Source organism: Amia ocellicauda, chromosome 1 (genome assembly GCF_036373705.1).
Source record: "Amia ocellicauda isolate fAmiCal2 chromosome 1, fAmiCal2.hap1, whole genome shotgun sequence".
NCBI classification, from domain to species: domain Eukaryota; kingdom Metazoa; phylum Chordata; class Actinopteri; order Amiiformes; family Amiidae; genus Amia; species Amia ocellicauda.
The window spans coordinates 41,716,774-41,735,336 of record NC_089850.1 but is presented as its reverse complement, the minus strand read 5'-3'; the positions used below and the strand labels follow the sequence as shown (position 1 = coordinate 41,735,336).

The 18,563-nt window shown below is 37.4% G+C and overlaps 2 protein-coding genes across 3 annotated transcripts in view; one reads left to right on the top strand and one right to left on the bottom strand.

Annotated features, from left to right (window-relative positions):
- Positions 1-5,476, top strand: part of vsnl1a (visinin-like 1a) — a 43,990-nt gene extending 38,514 nt beyond the window's left edge. The window contains exons 3-4 of the mRNA XM_066705576.1: positions 2,239-2,454; positions 3,171-5,476. Coding sequence (XP_066561673.1) covers positions 2,239-2,454; positions 3,171-3,368 — 414 coding nt within the window. The 3' untranslated portion in view covers positions 3,369-5,476. The remainder of the gene's footprint in view (positions 1-2,238; positions 2,455-3,170) is intronic.
- Positions 5,477-6,477: 1,001 nt separating this feature from the next.
- The window catches only part of smc6 (structural maintenance of chromosomes 6), a 32,446-nt gene continuing 20,360 nt past the window's right edge, over positions 6,478-18,563 (bottom strand). For both annotated transcript variants that reach the window (XM_066705556.1, XM_066705564.1), the window contains 6 exons: positions 12,576-12,701; positions 12,204-12,309; positions 11,614-11,766; positions 10,996-11,093; positions 10,670-10,768; positions 6,478-9,874 (listed from right to left, as the gene is read on the bottom strand). In XM_066705556.1, coding sequence (XP_066561653.1) covers positions 10,693-10,768; positions 10,996-11,093; positions 11,614-11,766; positions 12,204-12,309; positions 12,576-12,701 — 559 coding nt within the window. In that variant the 3' untranslated portion in view covers positions 6,478-9,874; positions 10,670-10,692. The remainder of the gene's footprint in view (positions 9,875-10,669; positions 10,769-10,995; positions 11,094-11,613; positions 11,767-12,203; positions 12,310-12,575; positions 12,702-18,563) is intronic.

The window sequence follows — 18,563 nt, the reverse complement described above, 5'->3', positions numbered from 1 at the left end:
TGTTGAAACCGTGGTGCCCTTGGTAGAGCTGGGAGCAGTTCGCGTCCATCAATGTGGCAGGCAAACGTGTTCAGTGTGAAGGGGGTGTTGGTGGAGTCTGCAGTACTGCATGGGCTGAGAGCCAAATCATGTTAAGAGGGATGAGATTTCCTCTGAAGATTTTGCAAGGCTCAGATCAAGAGTGTTCAGTCAGTCTGACTGCAATCCACACCTCTGCAATGCAGACCGCTCAATAATGGATGCTGAAGCTGAAGGCTGCTGTTAAATTCTCTAGGAATCACACGTGACAGTTACTGTAGAAGCACCTCTTCTGATCGTCAGTATTTTAAGGCTTATTGCGATTAGTGTATGGCATTTAATGTGCACGGTTCCTGAAACCTTTTGTCTGTTTGCAGACAGTGTAGGCATTTTGGGGAGATACTATGACTGTGTGGGAAATAAAGGTAGGGTTACTCCCACAAGTTTTGTTCTGTGAATTCTCAACACATGCATCCCGCAATGTGTGTCTCTGTCTTCTCGCATTAGGGATAATCTCTCATGCTGTAATGTAATTGTATATATATGCAAAAATGACATTCTCTTCTAAGATTTCTCTTGAGTGTAATTTTCCACTTATGACTATTTGGTTTCTGATCATCAGAAACAAGTAAGATGAGCAGGTGTGGTCCTGTTTCTGACTCCCTCCTTACCTAAAAACAGGTTTTATTTTGGAACACACTGTTCTTTCCTGCCCCCAAGTACCTAACCCTGCTGTACCTTATTAAGAGGACAGCTAGTCTTCCAGAGAGTAACAGAACTTTCTCATTAAAAAGCAATTTGCAGGACTGTCAACAGACTTGATAATTAATACGTTTTACTTTATGAAAAAGGAAGTCATAATTATGTTCCTTATCTCATGTGCCATTAGTAATCTAACTTTAAATTAATGTCACTACCACCTACAAGTAAAGCAATACATGGAACAGTTGGTTCAGTTCTCAGTTGCTTAATTGGTCTAATTATTTCATTATTTAGACATTATTGCTGGTCTCTAGGCCTTTAAATGTTTTATTGGTATTGTACATCATGCGCATCTTTGAAATGCTCAATTGTAAAAGACCTTGAAAACAGATGTTAAATATGTCCACTTAAGCAAATAATGAAATCAAGTAAGTAAATTGAGAGCTTAAGCTGTAATGAAACCCAGAAGACCCTAAAGCCCTCATGGACTGGAGACTGACTCCCTGCCATAGTGGCTGACACGGCCTCTGATTTGATTACACTACCCAAGCAGTTGTAAGTAGGTTTTTAAAAGATTCTGTAGCCACCATCAACCATGCACAATGAATTTTATGCACCCCCTCCAGCTTTATACATTAGATTTATTTTTCTATGAATGAATGAAGACTTCAGCTTATTCAATATTACAAAATGATGTAAAAATATCACACAATGGCATCACAAAACAAAATGCATCAGCAAAGTTTGCTCTCAGGGTCCATTGCGGTTAACTCCCAAACAGTAACATATGATAGCAAAATGAAGTTCCGGCACATTCACAGAGATCACACACATCTTCTTAGAGGGGCAACACCATTTACACAATGCCACATATCCTCAGACATGTTCTGCCTCGTATCTGAGTTTTCAGCCGCGTTAGTTTGTGTCATCCTGCTTTGCATTTCTCTCAGAGGCTACACAGAATCAGACTCTGTGTGCAGCAAATAAAGAAGCATTCCCTGGTGGCAAGATCTGCAAACTCTGTGAATAGATTTGGAATGATTGATTGTGAATGTAAGCAACAGCATGCAGGAATTAAGTTTATAGAACAGCACTGAACTCTCGAATTTGATTTGTATTTGCTCCCAGTATCCAACAATCAATGGCTTTCCAGGGTTTTTACTTGATAAACAAAAGTTATGCCCCTTCAACCAAAATGCTGGCAGTAGATGTTGAAACATAGCACGCTATCTGTGGAATGCAGACTAAAGCTTACCACAGTAAAAAAACAATAATAATGCCACTGCCCAGCACTAACCTTAATAATTGTCAATGACAGGAATTGTCAGTGTGAGCAGAATAAAACTTGACCACAATACACTGAACCTTGTTATCATCAATGCAAGAAATAATCCCCCTGTGATAAGTTCACTTGCATGCGACATATGCATTAACATTTCCCTGAGAGACTGTCTGTTAGAGTCTCAGGAGCGAATCAGTTAAGGAGTCCTCTTACGCCGCTCTTTTCTTCCCCTGCAGTTTTTCCCCTATGGAGATGCGTCAAAGTTTGCCCAGCACGCCTTCAGAACCTTCGATAAAAATGGCGACGGGACCATTGATTTTAGAGAGTTCATCTGCGCCCTGTCCATCACATCACGAGGCAGCTTCGAGCAGAAGCTCAACTGGGCCTTCAACATGTACGACCTGGATGGCGACGGCAAGATCACACGGGTGGAGATGCTGGAGATTATAGAGGTGTGGAATTTATTAAAAACATGCCAGGCTGCTGGTTTGAACAAAACAAAAAAATTATATTATATTATATTGATAATGCACTTCTATTTGCTGCTGCTGTAGCATTTAAATTGGTGTACTGTTGCCTAAGTTGTGCCTTGGAATAAGACTAATAAGGGTTAACAGTGCAGTCAACCTGCTCAGAAATGTGTTCTGTGTACGCACTGTTCCACGTATGATAGATCAATTTAATAAGGTGTCTTGCCTTAGGTCAGTGGATGAATACTGATGCAAATTATCAACCCTGAGAGTCAGGCCATACCTTTGCTGTTAGTTATGGTTTATTTTATTCTCATTAGAGCAATTATTCTCAATATGGAAATAATTGACCATGTTTGGACCATGGGTGAAAGGGATGGAGATAGAAAGCAAAGAGAGGTCAGAGTTTTAGCATCACGTGGCAATTAGTAAGATCAGGGAATTAATAAGATGCCAATACATTTTGTCAAAAAAGGAAACATTTACAAAGACTTCAAGGCTGAGGGACATGCTGGAGATTGTGTGCAATATTTTTGTGTTCTCTTGTTTCATTGGTGATTGTTTCGTTTACCAACTTTTTTCAGTTTGGTCCCAGGTGAAGAGCTGAATATTGTTCCATAAAGCATGACATTTACATCAGCCAGTTTCTGATGACTTGTAAACAACAAATGAAATTCTTTTCTTTTCCCTTTGAAAAGGCTATTTACAAAATGGTGGGCACTGTCATCATGATGAAAATGAACGAGGACGGCCTCACGCCTGAGCAGCGGGTAGACAAGATTTTCAGTAAGATGGATAAGAACAACGACGATCAGATCACACTGGATGAGTTCAAAGAGGCTGCAAAGAGCGACCCCTCCATTGTATTACTGCTGCAGTGTGACATTCAGAAATGAGCCGCACCGCCGCACTATGGACTGCACAGAAGTTAAATGTTCCATTCAGTTTGCAGCTAATTCCACTGAAAACAAAATGCTTGGACTACCTTTCAATGGACTCGCTTCTTGTGTTTGAAACACTTGTGTGCATGAGAATGTCATTTGCTAAAGAATTTTAAAAATATATATACAATATATATATATATATATATATAAATATATTATTTAAAAAAACAAAAAAAAACTATTGCCAAATGTGAACAGTGTGCAAAGTCATTTCCATACAGTCTCATCCCACTGGAGCTTGTGCATCAGTAATGTGCTGCGTTGAATTATGCTACTATTTATTGTTCATGGTTACTGATGCTAGCTATGTGTTTCATATACCAAGTAACGTTAATGAAACCAAATTCCCATGGTAATGTAACTGTTTCTAAAAGACAATGTATCCATTCTTCTATGAATTAGAACTGGACAGACACAGAGATGGATTCTAAAATTCATCAGCCTGCTCCTCTCCCAAATGTGCTTGTACTGTTGGTGAATATAAATGTAGTTTATTTGCATGCCTTTAGGTTCCGCCTTAAAATCTCTCCTCATTTGCATCCTATAAATTGAAACAAGACAAAGCTTTATCAAAGAAATGCAGTAAAACAAAAAAAAGAAAAAAAAGAAAAAAAAGCAAGTAGGAACAGACGTCCTACTGCACTAAGTCCTTCAATAAAGTACAGTACTGTTGTATGGGATGTATATTTGTGATTCGTTAAACCATTATTTGACTAACTGTGGGAGCATGTTTCCTTATGAATAATATGTCTATGTTGCAAAAATTCTTACAGCACCTGTCTATTTAAATGTGCTTACTTACGTGCCCATGGTTTGACCTATGAAATATAAAAAATGTTACAATAACAAAGCCTGTGGCCAAGCACACAAGAGATCCTAAAATCGAGCCAAATTGAATGTAATATCCCTGGAAAGTATATACCCGTCAAGAACAAAGACAAAATCATTTGGAAATGAAGTAACGCCAATGAGCAAAAAGAAACAAAACACAACAAATAATGAGCAAAAAGAAAACGGAACAAATCAAATAGTTTCATATATTTATAAAACACTGGGGAATAATCCATTAGAACACAATTTTATCAATTTTTTCTTAGAAAATGTCATGCCATTTGTCTGATAAAAAATAAACAAATACAGGTTGCATATCAGCATGAAAATGGCACTGTTTTCCATCACTATCAGTGTAAAAGGGGAAAAGCAACCAAGGGCAATGCAACGTTGTATTAGGTGTAAACTGTTCTCTCTCTCTCTGTCTGTCTTTCAGTTTCAAACAAGTGTTAAACACAACCTTGAATGCAGTTCCTTAGTCAGGTGTAATGAGAAGAAGCCCCTATATTCCACATGTTTGGTATAAAAGTTTTACCCAAAGTGTATTGCATTCTTATCAATTAACATTTTTGTAAATCTTTTTTATTCCCCTGCCCCCTCCTTAAACATGCAAACTGTATATAACCCCATGCTTTTAAAGATGCGGTACTCCCTAGTCACGTGAAAACTGACGCCGGGCATCTAACAGCATTGCGAATGAATCCATTCTAGTACTGGAGGTCCAATGTTTTTGTGGAATATTTTAAAGAAGGATTTTTGAAATACATCAATAGCACACATAATTGTAATGACATATAGTGGATATTATGGCACAATAGGCTGTTTCTTTGTCTCCTCAGTACTCCTAAAATAAAGGTGCAGTTCATTTTGTAAGGAACCGATGTGGCACTTTGTGGGTAGTGTGTGTGCTGATGAGAGGAACCATTTCTAAGTTGTTCACTGAGTTCCGGGATGCTGCATCATTAAAACTGAAATCATCTTCCTTGCTTAAAAGATGCCCAGTTCGTTTGTATAATCAAAACTTTACATGAATATCTTTGCCCAGTGTTTGTATTGAATTTGAAAATATATTATCATCAAACACCAAATAAAAAGAAGCAGCAAGAACTTAAAATGTAAAGGATTTTTTTTTCTACCTGTAGCATGTGTTGTGCCCCTAACTGACATGGCTGCACTATTCCTTGTGTTGTGGTTTAAAATAATAAAACATCTATGGGCTGTTTTCTGAAGGTGTGTGATTTTTATTGAACTGCAACTTTTCTTTTTTTCAATCCTTTGACATTGAATGTGAAATAGTTGGATTAGACTATACAAACAAAATAGCAGATTTGTTTTTGTGTTTAGCTGTATGCACTCATTTAATTATGTTTATTAGTTAAAATTATAACAGGACTTCATTTTCTATTACTTTATACATGAAAAGTAATCAATTGCACAGAAAAATAAGCATTTGTAAAGAATCTGTAAGAAAAACACGTGAAACCCGACCTCAGACTCCAGTCCAGACGTTTACTCAATAAATGCGTTGAAACAGCCGCGTCTTTTGTTGAACTCCCTTTCCAAAGCCTCATTAATTAATGCCCCAGAGGTCAGTCAGTGTCCCATATAGCACTGCACACTTGCCTTGTATTGGGCAATAATCAGCCCAGATCAGATGTTTCAGTCCTGAATTGGATGTGGCGGAAATGCATTTTAAATATAAAATTCAAAATTGTGTCTTTTCAAAACCCAACTTTCAAACATGAAGAACAAAGTGAATATTAATGTCGTACTATTATAATACGATAAGCCGTTTTTACATGTCACACTATTAATTTGAAATTGAGGTAGATTGAAAGTATAGTATAACTTGATTTTAGCAGAGAGCTCTCTCTCCATGGCTATTTTCAATCCCAAGGCCACACATTTTTATTTTGTGCTTTATTTGCAATGCTGCCTCCCTCGTAGCTTATTATAACAAAGTGTAATAGCAAACGCAGATGCCCTTGGGGGCTCACTCAACTTATAACTGAATCCAAAGCAGGATGATTGTTCTAGGCAAAGGAATTGCATTTCACAATTTGAACGTACAGGAATTCTCCCATTTGCAATGAATGTCCTGTAAAGTGAAGAACAGATCCTCTCAACCATTATGTGAGGCTTGATAGCAATCTTCACTATAATTAGTAAAATAACCAGATTCACATTCACAGCTGGGAACAAGACACACATTATATTTCCACACCAGGTGTCTAAATCAGGCAACACTATTTTTATTCATGTCCTCAAAGGCCATACATGTGTATTTCATCAAAAATAAATAAGTAGCCACACTGAAGTTCCATCATCAATGCACACAATAAAACCGTGTCAATACAAAATTGTGTTACGTGACAAATACACACAAAACCAAAAATAACAGCAATCAACAATCTTTGGACAATTGGAAGCTTTTCTTTAAGTAACAGTAATAATAATGTAATGATCATGACATGTTTTAATGCATTTATAACAGACAAGTGAAACAGGTTAACCTTGAGTCGCTTGACTGAATGGAGGTTTTGCCGTGACTGCTGGAGTGGCCCCCCAAGCCCCGGCTCTCCAGGGTCTACAGGAGGTCACAGAGAGACGTGTCTCGCCCCGCCCCAGAACACCTTCATCAGCAACGTGAGACACACAGCCACGCTGGCCTCGGTTATGTAAGGCCATTAACAATAGAACTGAATTCCATTACAACAACAGGAATGAAAGGATACTTTTGCATTAAACTGCTCTTTTACTCTAAAATGCTCCTTATTAATCATTGAAATGCCTTTAAATAGAGTGTAACTCACCTAAAACATCTGGGATATACATACACCCAGCAGGCAGACTATATATGGGTTTACAAGTAAGTTTCAAAAGTACTGGAATTTCACCAGCAGCTGTTGAGGGGATATTGTAAATACACAGTGCTAAGGGATATTTATTTTTCACACATATTTAAAATCTTTAGTTTTTATTAAAGGCAAAGGTATAATTATATAATAATGACTCCTCTTTATTATTATTATTATTATTAGTAGTAGTAGTAGTATATTAAAACAAAAACATATTTTTACACTTCAGATTAAAATGTTTTTTGTACTTAAACTCCAGTGCATTCATAAACAGAAATTACATGAGCATCTGAAACATTTGCACTTTGTAAACAAAGCAGTGTGTACTGATCTACTGCATCTAAAAATAGGTATACTGCTGTTCCCAAAGGTTTGCACACAAGGGAAGGAAACAACAAAAGTGCAGCTGTAACTGACGTTGGCAAGTCCTCTGTAGCTCTTTTTCTGTCATCAACTTGTAATTACGCTTGAAACATTACAAAAACACAACGACAACAACAACAACAAAATAATACTTTGCATAGGCGTCCATTCATTCAGGCCTATGATTTGAGGCTTTTGCAACAGTTTACAAAGGAAATATCAAACAGGTATATTAATTAACACATCCTTCAGGGCTTGGCCTATAATTAAATTCCCGTATACAAGGGCTTCAAGTGACAAAACCGACAATCTGCTATTAAACGGGGGGAATGACAGGCAGCAAAACAAGTGACTTGAAGGTGAACGAAAGAATGAAAATAAGCAATACCGTACTGAAGTCGGAGAAAGAAAACATGAGGATTCTGGCAACATCCAAGGACTGATGGAAGTATTGACAGGCCACCCAGGCCCCCATGAGAAACATAATTCTGACAACAAATCACACACACAAAAATCCAATTAACTATTTACTAACTGATAACTGTTAACTCTTTAAGGAGCAAAATGTTATGTTCATTTGAAACCATAAATAACTGATATAGCACCACTGGGGAAGTAAAGTGAAAAGAGGAAGGAAGAGATAGCATTGTGGAGGTACTGCTGCAGTCTGGTGCTGTACTTTTACTAGTCGTTATCTATAGTAGGAGAAAATATATGTTTCGGGTTCCTATTTAAATCAAACAATGACCCAAAGATCACCTCAGGAAGGATAAGGTATTCCTGGATGAAAAGTTTTAAAAGGTCACCTGTTTTAAACTGGACTAAAGGAAGAAACAGCCAAGTCATCATACAGAAAGAAAGAAAAAACACCTGAAGATGCTTTGTGTTCAAATGAGATGGCAAAAGATGGGCAATCAAAACAGACAGTAAAAGGAACAAAAAAGTGCAGTGTGTGAATATATGAATACTGTCATGTATACAGTAATAAATAAAAGGTGTTTAGTTCGAAACTCTTAATGCCTGAATCATACATAAAAGTAGAATAATAATAAAATAGCAATATTACAGCAATTCAATACATCCTGGAGTTCTTAGTTTTTTCTCCGCTCTCTGTAAACTGTTAAGAGTAATGATATATGTGTAGTATGTGTATATATTGGAAGTGAAAAGACACCACCAATGTTCTGTGGAAACATCAACTGAATGTATCATGAGCTGATAGCAGGCTTGTTAATTAAACGCATGTAGGAATGCCAGTAAGCTTTGCCACTCGTGTATAGGAAATGCCCTGATTTATATGTAACCATGTGTACTTGCATCACTACCACAAAGTACACAAGAGAAACAAGGAGCAGGGTGTCCATGAATGTACCCAGAAACTAGTTTTTGAATTGGCTGTCTGGAAATATTGTAAAACCAAAAGCATTAATGTCAAAAATGCACGGCCGACTGTATTACAAATTCCACCCATACTCCATTTTATTAGCCCTTGGACAGACTTATAAAAACACATTTTCTCACAACACTCAGCCGTAAGAGCAGTCTGGGATGGATTTGACAGGTTGCCTCTGCTGTAGTGCAATACAGAAAGCACAAGGGACAAGGCTGAATGGACCTTTTTCAGCTTTCTAATACCCCCCTGGAAGAGAGTTCTTGTTTGATCTTTCCAAAACCATCTGCACTGAAGTGGAGGAAGGGGGAAAAATGTTTTCTATTTTATTTTCATTGTCTGCAGATTTTGAGTGTATCAAAGTACAATTGCACTGCAAGTACAATCATGATAAGTATCATGGTGGCTATTTTATATCATTACACTTGCAGTGTGTGTATATGTGTCTGTGTGTAATGGAATTGTGAGAACAACTAATTTCAGATTAGCACGGAATTACGGAAAGCACTGCCAAACCTGGCCGTGGATGATGATTCAGGAAGATCCTTCACATTACAGCTTGATGGGATTCACTGATCGATATGCCATTAACAGATATACCCAACATAGAGTGTCTGTCTCCTCTTAGATGCAATGGTGGGGAAAACAATACCACATCACCCTTATCAGGACAAGTTTACTGCATCATTTTCACATCTATTGCAGACGGTCTTGGGGTGCATCTCTAATTTAGGAGAATGCCTCAACTTTCTCAAGAGCATACGTAGAGTATATGCAGATACTAAAGAGCAGGTTAAAGGTGACCATTTGGGATTGTGCCAACCAGTGCATCTTTTCAGGATTACTGTTCACAGTTCAGAAACTTGACCTCTTCTAGATTGAAACAGGAGGCTGGTCTTCTTTGGGCTGGTGGCACTGAGCCAGCACATGGGATGGTTTCATCAGCATGCCCAAAGTCAACCCTGATTTCCACCCTTGACCCACAATGAGGGTGTTCTTCCTGGCCTTTGAAGTGGCTTTGACAAAGTAAAGGCAAAGTGTTATTTGTGTGAGAATTCCAAGTTTTGTAGAATTTCTGACTCCTCTAACTTGAGCAAACAATGCATTTTCAATATCTGTTCCAATGTGGCAGTATAAACCAGTGGTTCCCAACCCTGGTCCTGGAGGACCCCCTACCTTGCTGGTGTTTGTTCCAACTGAGCTCCCAATTACTTAATTGAACACTTAATGATTTTAAACAGTATGGGTTTTAAGTTAAGTATATCAATGTATAAATAACTTATTAAAGAACTAACTCTTTTATTACACAATTTAAAAAGTCAAATCTAAGCAGGATATTACTTCAATTAAGGTTCAAATAAGTAATTGAGAGCTCGGTTGGAACAAAAACCAACAGGGTAGGAGGTCCTCCAGGACCAGGGTTGGGAACCCCTGGTATAAACAACAACGGTATTTATCCCTTAGTTATTGGTGGGGTGATTGGGCTAAGAAGCACAGTTGTCGGCAAACCCTGGTTATTTTTTCCCGCAAGACAAAAGCATCCCAGATGAAGGTTACTGATGATTTGCTCTCTGCTAGCTGTATCAAAGCTAATCATCAAAGCAGAACTTGAAGGGGAGATATGGCAACAGAAACATGTAACAAAAATTTAGAGGGAACTACTGTAATAATCAGATCTCATCCTCATTCTCAACATACACCCACCATATGCACACACACATTACACAGGCAATCAATGTCTTAGCTCCTGTTGACATGTAGAAGAATACTGAATCCTGGCAGGGGAAAGGGGGATATATAGAAGGCCTTACCATGTGGCCAGCACATGGTACTATTAGCTTCCCTCTTCCTCATCTCTTTCTGGGTCCTGAAGCTGGTGGATTTTAATAAGGTCACTTGTTGGCAATGTGCTGTAAGACACAAAATAAAAGTGTATAACCTGGTGTTTATGGAATTTATTTTGAACTACTTCCTCAGTTACAATAAAAGCACTTCATACACTGTATCAAACATTTAAAATACATAGAATGTTACTATACAATTTTTTCATTAAAGATGTGCAATAAGACATTATTTGTGTTGGCTTTTGGTATTAAAAACTATTTTAAAACATCAAAACATAAATTGAAATGATTACCTTGTACTTTGTGGTGTGATAAAAATAAACTGACGCAGACATTGTCTTTCTGACAGCTTGAGCATTAAGTCCATTGAAACTCTTCTGTTCTGCATGTCCTAAAGGTCACAAGAGAAATTGTGTACATGTTATCGATACATTTTATCATGACTGCTGAGATCTAACAATACAATAAGAAACAATAAATACTAGGGCCTCCCACAGAAATGTGCATAGGCAAGATACAGAATTGGGTTTAGCTGTGTTGAACAAGAGCGGGGGGCGGAACATGTTCGCTTGAGCTTTAAGTTTATTTTCGGTTATTTTGTGCCGATCACACATTTGTTTGGTGAGTTTTGGCCAGGCGGGCCACCAGACTTGAATAGTGCTGTGGGAAACCCTGGATACTGTTAATGCTTAGAAATGAAAACATCAAACAGTGTACATCATTGTGACCTGTAGACAGATTTGTTCCGAAATAGCCCTACAACCAAAATCTGATGAGCATCAATGAAGAAACTAATTTACTACAGCTCAGTGTATCGCTACAGAAACTTTCTGTCAATTGATTGTGATCATTCAAACATGGAGCAGAGCAAGTGAAATCCCCATTACAGCAGCACTGAACTGAGAGCTCACCATATACACATCGAACTCATCCAGACATCGGAAGGGAGACTCTGTGATCTCCCACAGAGACAGTATGAAGCAGATAGTGGAGAAGGAGCGCTCTCCCCCTGACAGAGACCTCATGTCACTCATGTCATCATCCTCTCGACCCGGAGGCTGCACCTACAGGAGAGCCAGTGATTCAGCTCTATGGGTTGACATAAAGCCAGGGGCCCAACAGAATCAAAGGTTTTTGAAGTTCAGTTCTTGCTATCTTATCGATATAGATTTGTGGTGTTTATAGAGCTTTACAATAATAATAAGAAAAAAAAATTGTCTGCACAGAAGTCATTATATGAACTTACAATCCGTGGGTTTTATATTTATTATAAGATTTGATTTAGACCAAGGTATGAATATAATAATTATTTTCTTTGTAACACTTAGATTAATTAAAATCTTGCTAAAGTTCAAACAGTTGCAAATCCTTAAATGTATGCATATTTTTAATGTGTATTGTCTAATGGATAACACATCTTTTTTTCCATATTTATTGTAACAATGCTTCAAGATAATTGCTATGTACAGGAGAACAGAAAGGAAACAAACATCAAATCTACCGAAATCGCAAGCGTCTCATTATTGTGATCAAATGCCATCGATCCACAGCATTTCAGCTCAAAAAGGAAATTATTGAAGTATAATTTGCATCTGACAGAGAGGGACCTGTTGGAGAAGCAAATGAAAAATAACATAAGCATGGAAATATTACAGAAACAATGTTTGGACATGAGTTAAGCATACATTTCCCTTTACATTGTGGAAATCCAGACTTTGGCTACTGGCAAGCAGTAGCATGGAAGATCTCACTGCACAGTTAGCACAAGGTTTCAAAATAGAAGTGTCCAGACATGGGATTTCTCAGTCAAGACACATACAAGTGACAAGAGGCAAACTCTGCACATCATTAATATCCTTGTGATTAAACCTACCGGCGCATTTTCTTGTATCTTGCCTGTCTGTCATTCATGATGTTATCTAGCCGATCAATAAACCTCTTCAGATCCTTCACTTGACTGGAATTGTTCTTGTAATTAATCAATGCTTCCGAATACTCTCTAGAACAGAATTGAAACAATAAGAGTATTGAATTAATGGCATATAATGTAAATATATTAGATTGAATTTAATCTTCCAGCAATAACCTTGTCCATATGACATTCACAAAATCTGCAGAACACCAAGTGAGGGGGGAATGGAATAAACACAGAAAAAATTCAGACGTTTTGAGCTTGTATAGGTTCAAGCAATTCCCAAATAAATTGTCTGCTCTGTCAGGCTATGTGAAGGCAGGTCTGGTTTCAAAGCAGTCCCTCTTTAAAACGCTTGGTTCATTGTGATCACCTCGGACCTCCAAGGTAAAAATAATAGAAAACATAAGTAAATACATATCTCTACGTGTCAGAATACCTGTTTCTTAACTATTCCATTTATATGAGCTGTAATCATGTCGAAAAAACTCCATATATGAAGTATCAAACATCAATATTACTATATATGATTATAGTATTATTTTGACAACATATTAGAGGATGATCTTTCTCCCTATTTCACAAGCTTTGCCCTGGTATTACAGCATATGTCTATCCACAGATCACTATGCAGTAAGCTAGATTTATAGATGGTGTGTTCCTCTCACATTTGGCATGCTTTATTAACGCACTGTACAGAAACAGTTCAGTAAACTGCATTTTGTGGCTTGCTGCCAAGGCCTGTCCTTTATCGTAGCTTCTGGTATAACTGGAATCAAAAGATTTTTTTGACAATCTTACTTTGGCCTCTAGACTTTTTTCATAATGTGAAAAAAAAGCAAATTTCTCTGATCCATTAATAAATGTAGTCCAAAAAAGTATTTTGATAGGATACAATGTTATATTTGATATATATATATATATATATATATATATATATATATATATATATGCATGTATGGTAAGCCTTTACATTTTTCTATGGGGAATGACATTGAGTGAAAATGATACAGAAAAAACACAGAGATACATTTCTTTCAAAATCAAAGCAGACACTAAACAATAGAAATAATTAACTTTTCCCAGACTTCAAATTACCTGACCTACATATCAATGCAACAACAAAGGCACACAATTCCAAGGATTTAAGTGCCGCTGTAAGATTGCTGACTATTCAGTGGAAATGGATACGTGAGGGGAAAAAGATGGATTAGGAAAAAAAAATCTAGATTATGGACACTGAAACATTAAACTAATATAAAAAGGAAAAACACTGCTATGGATTCTCTTCTCTTTTACCAATAACAGCACGATAAAACATTGTGGGAGGGTACAGCTGGATAAACAGTTCCTCTGCACCAAACAAACCAGAATTTGTTTAAAAATGGCTTTGTGGTCTGCAATAAATGCATCAGCAGTAGGGAGTGATGCTCTGTGACTGCTCTGGAACTTGCTGTCACTCACGGATGCAGAATAGATGCCTTCACTGCTGCAGAATCAAACAACACCATTGCTTAATTCCAATCACTGATGGTTGATTATTTAGATTTAGACTTTCTATTAAACAACGTGGGTAGGCAACCACAAATTAGAAACCTTTCACCTGCTTTCTCTAATCCAAATCTATACAAGATCTAGTGTGTACATTCCTTTAACAGGGAATCCAATTACACCCCCACAATAGGGTGCAGAATCTCCTGCAGTAATGAGTCACAAATAAATTCTACAACTTTCCAAACTCAGACTTTTGCCTTGTGATTTCCTTTGCTGTATACATACTGTTGTTTATCCAAGTCAGTGATAGGTAGGTTTACGGTTGGGGTCCATATGATATTCTTTAAGTACTGTTACACAGTGCGGGGTGTTACACTTTACAGCAAGTCCATTAGGAAGTAATGGCTCCTCCTCCTGGCACTGTCACGCCCTAACCAGCCCAACAACGCTGGCCAATTTCTTTCTCTCTCACCTGACCACTCAGCCAGCAGAATGACAGGGAATGACAGGACCGCCTTATAAAAGGCAGCGCATCTGCCACCATCACCCCACACCCTGCTCTGTGTCCCAGTACCAAACACTTATTTTTAAAATAAATTAATGTGTTCTAAGTTAAAATAATTACATCCTCTTCCATAAAACAGGGTCATGGCTTGACATGTCTGCTTGAGCTTTTCCAACTTTCTAAAAAGAAATATTACACTTCACTTTCCAAACTAAAATAAAGCTGTTCAAGCAGATATATTTTAACATGATAAACGATAGATGACAAAACAGGATTAGCTTTCGACAGTTTAACAACATCAAGACTTTTAAATCCTGACACATCAATATTGAATTTTGGCAAGCACCATGAATCAATGTAGTTGTAATAACAGACAAAGTGCTAAATGCTAAATAAATTAGATTCAACACTTTAATAAGCCATTTTCACCATCAGACCATGTTCAACTTTGACACAATGTGAGATGATTATTTTATTTTTCCATTCTTTCTCTTTTCTAACCAGATTTACTTTGTCTCTGGTGTATTTTTTTTTTCTTGCTGCCTTAAAAAACACTTTCTTGTGAGACAAAAAGGGACAAATAAATGCTATAATTGATTAACTACTGATGCTAAAATAATTTGTTATTGAGATAATATTAATACCACTCTGTGGATCTTTTTATTTACTAGTTCCATGACCGTGATTCCTGCCATTGATCAAAAACGTCAATAGTTTGTGACACAATCACCAAAGGCACTTCAAAAAGCATACATTCCTATTTATTCTTCAAGTAATAGAACATGGATGGAGTTTTAAAGTCTTAATTGAATTTTACATATTTAGGATATTCAGATCATTATCAGTATTATTGTGATAATCAATCAATAATTTACTTTTTAATTATAGCACATCCCTACAAGAAACTTGAATCTGAAAGTCTGTTAAACCGAAAAAAATGATTATGAATACCAAATCATAAATGTAGAAGAAAATATACACTAGATGGAGCTTTCTGTGCTGAAATAATTTGTGACAATAGAACAGTGTTGAGCATACAGGTGGTCCAAACGGTCTGAAAACAGTTTCAACGTGTTTCTGTGTTGTTTGCAAAAGAGGAAAGCTGTCAATGCTTATCAAGTGTTTACTAACTGCAGCTGCATCCTGTTTCTCAGAAGCATTATTTGAATCATAAAAGGAGCCGCTGATAAAATGCAGAAAATATCATCAAGACTAGTAGAACATAAACACTGCAGTCGTGATTCACGTATTCAATTGACACTCAAATATGACACAATGAGACATTATATACTACAAGGGACAATAAACCTAGTGCGTGGAATTGTTTAATCTAACTTGACATAAACAAGATTTCAGAGGATATGTATGCCAACTCCCAAAAGGTTTATTTGAAATCCTAAATATATCTGCAGCTGTTCAGTCCTACTGTAAAAATATCCTCAATAAAAATTCCCAATGCCACAATGTGTACCTTAGACAGCATCAGTACATCTTCTCTTGGCAAATAACAAACAACCCAGCTACAAACAGAAGGATTTACAAGTTGCCATAGACAGACACAGGACAGTACAGGAGGGAGGCAGCCATCTTGTTGTGTTCCTAGTTTCAGACAGTCTTAGCATTCCTGATGTTGTTTTAACAGCCTTAATTGAAGTTAATTGTCTGTATTTTCCCTTAATTTAAGTCAATTTAGTACAGCTGCTGAGTTGGTGAACGTAAATAGGTTGAAGGAAAGGTGATTTTGTCTAGGACTAGCAGGATTTCAGTTAAGTGAGTTAAGTGAGTCAGAATGATTGCCTTCCTGGATGAACTCATCCAACTCCCCCCCCTGAACAATGAGGTAGTTATAGTAGGAGACTCAATTCTTAGAGGTGTAGATCACACAGTCTGTTCTAGTGATAAGGAGACCCACATGGTATCTTGCCTGCCTGGTGCTCAGGTTGCAGATCTCCCTAAACTAGTAGACGGGCTACTGGCCAAAGCCAGGGGGAATCCACTGGTCATGGTCCACATTGGAACCAATGACATAGGAAAAGGAAGAATTTCAAGAATTCTAAGAGTTAGGAAAGAAACTAAAGAGCAGAACTTCCACGGTAGTTTTCTCCTAAATACTTCCAGTACCAGGTGCCTAGCCAGGGAGACAGGCAGAGATTAGAAAGTTTAACAAGTGATTTAAATAGATCATGTGAAAGCATATGATATGATATACTTAGATTTTCAAAAAGCTTTTGATAAGGTTCCACACCAAAGACTCAAATTGGAAGCTGTAGGCATTCAGGGTAATGTAAGTAGATGGATTATGAACTGGTTGATGTATAGGAAACAGAGGGTGTCGATTAGATGAGTTGCTTCTAACTGGAGTGAGGTTGTTATTGCAGTTCCACAGGGATCAGTACACAGGCTATTCAAAGGGACTTGGATCAGTTGTGGGCCGACACCTGGCAAATGAAATTCAATGTGGACAAGTGCAAGGTATTACATGCAGGTAACAAAAATGTCCACTATAATTACACTATGGGAGGGATAGAACTAGATGAAGTATCGCATGAGAAAGATCTAGGAGTCTATGTGGACTCCTCACTTTCTCCATCCAAACAATGTGGGGAAGCAATAAAAAAGGCAAACACAATGTTAGGGTATATTGTCAAAAGTGTAGAATTGAGAACAAGGGCAGTGATGTTCAGACTGTACAATGCACTAGTTAGAGCTCATCTGGATACTGTGTACAGTTCTGGGCTCCACACTTCAAGAAAGATATCGCTGCTCTAGAGGCAGTTCAGAGGAGAGCAACCAGACTTATTCCAGGTCTGAAGGGAAAGTCCTACTGAGAGACTGAGGGAACTGAACCTTTTCACCCTGGAACAGGGGAGACTACATGGGGACTTGAGAGAGTTCTCACAATCTGGAACAAACTACCCAGCAATGTGAAAATTTGGGAACATTTAAAAATAGACTGGATAATATCCTTGGATCACTTAGTTATTAATGGACACCAAACGAGCACAATGGGCCTCCTCTTGTTTGTAAACAAGTAATACATTAAGAAATAGTGCTACAAAATACTACCACTAGATGGAGACCAACAACCACAACAGAACCAGCTTCGGAACTAAGCTTCGGAAATTTCCAGAAAATTGAATCGACACCTGTCACTGACGACTGCACTGGCTATGCGACAGTAACACATTATGATCAGAACTGACAATTTCTTTCCGGCCCTTTGCTCTGTAATTTAAATAAATAGCAAGAAATAAACTAACAGTACCCTTTGTATATCCAACTAATGTTCAGCACTGTATAAAGACATGAAATGCATAAAGTCATGTGTATAATTAAATGTTTAGCAATTTGTTTGGCTTAGCAAGGACATTACAAAATGATATCCTTTAAACTGTATCATAGTTTGTTAATTGTTGCCGGGTTTCTAACTGTCTAGTAAATGCAGTTTATCTTTATTGATGTATTTGTGTATCCTGTACATTTCCTGTGTGGTTGAACTCAGCAGGCCTCCTTCAACAGTACCCTGTTTTAAAGAGTTATTTTACAGCTGCAGTGGTTAATGTCATGGCTCTTCATTGACACAGTGCATCTCTCATTACAAAGAGACCTTCAATACTATTAAAATATTATTATATAGACCTTAAATGTATTATTTCTACCTATGAGCCGTTTTTGTAATATTCTATTCCTCTTCTCTAAAAACACATCCTTTTCTGGTGTGTCTGTATGTCTGTCAATATATTTTTTACAAACACCATTGCAATGTGGTAAAGGTGAAAAACATGATGCTCATTTATTTGATTGTCAGTTTTATTTAATTGGAATGTATTTCCATGTTTCTCCTTTTGTGCAAAACACAATCTCCTGTTGACAGGCGGAAATACTCTCACTGGATAATGAGTACAAAATAAATAAATGAACATAAACAGAAACATTTTGAAAAACCTAGT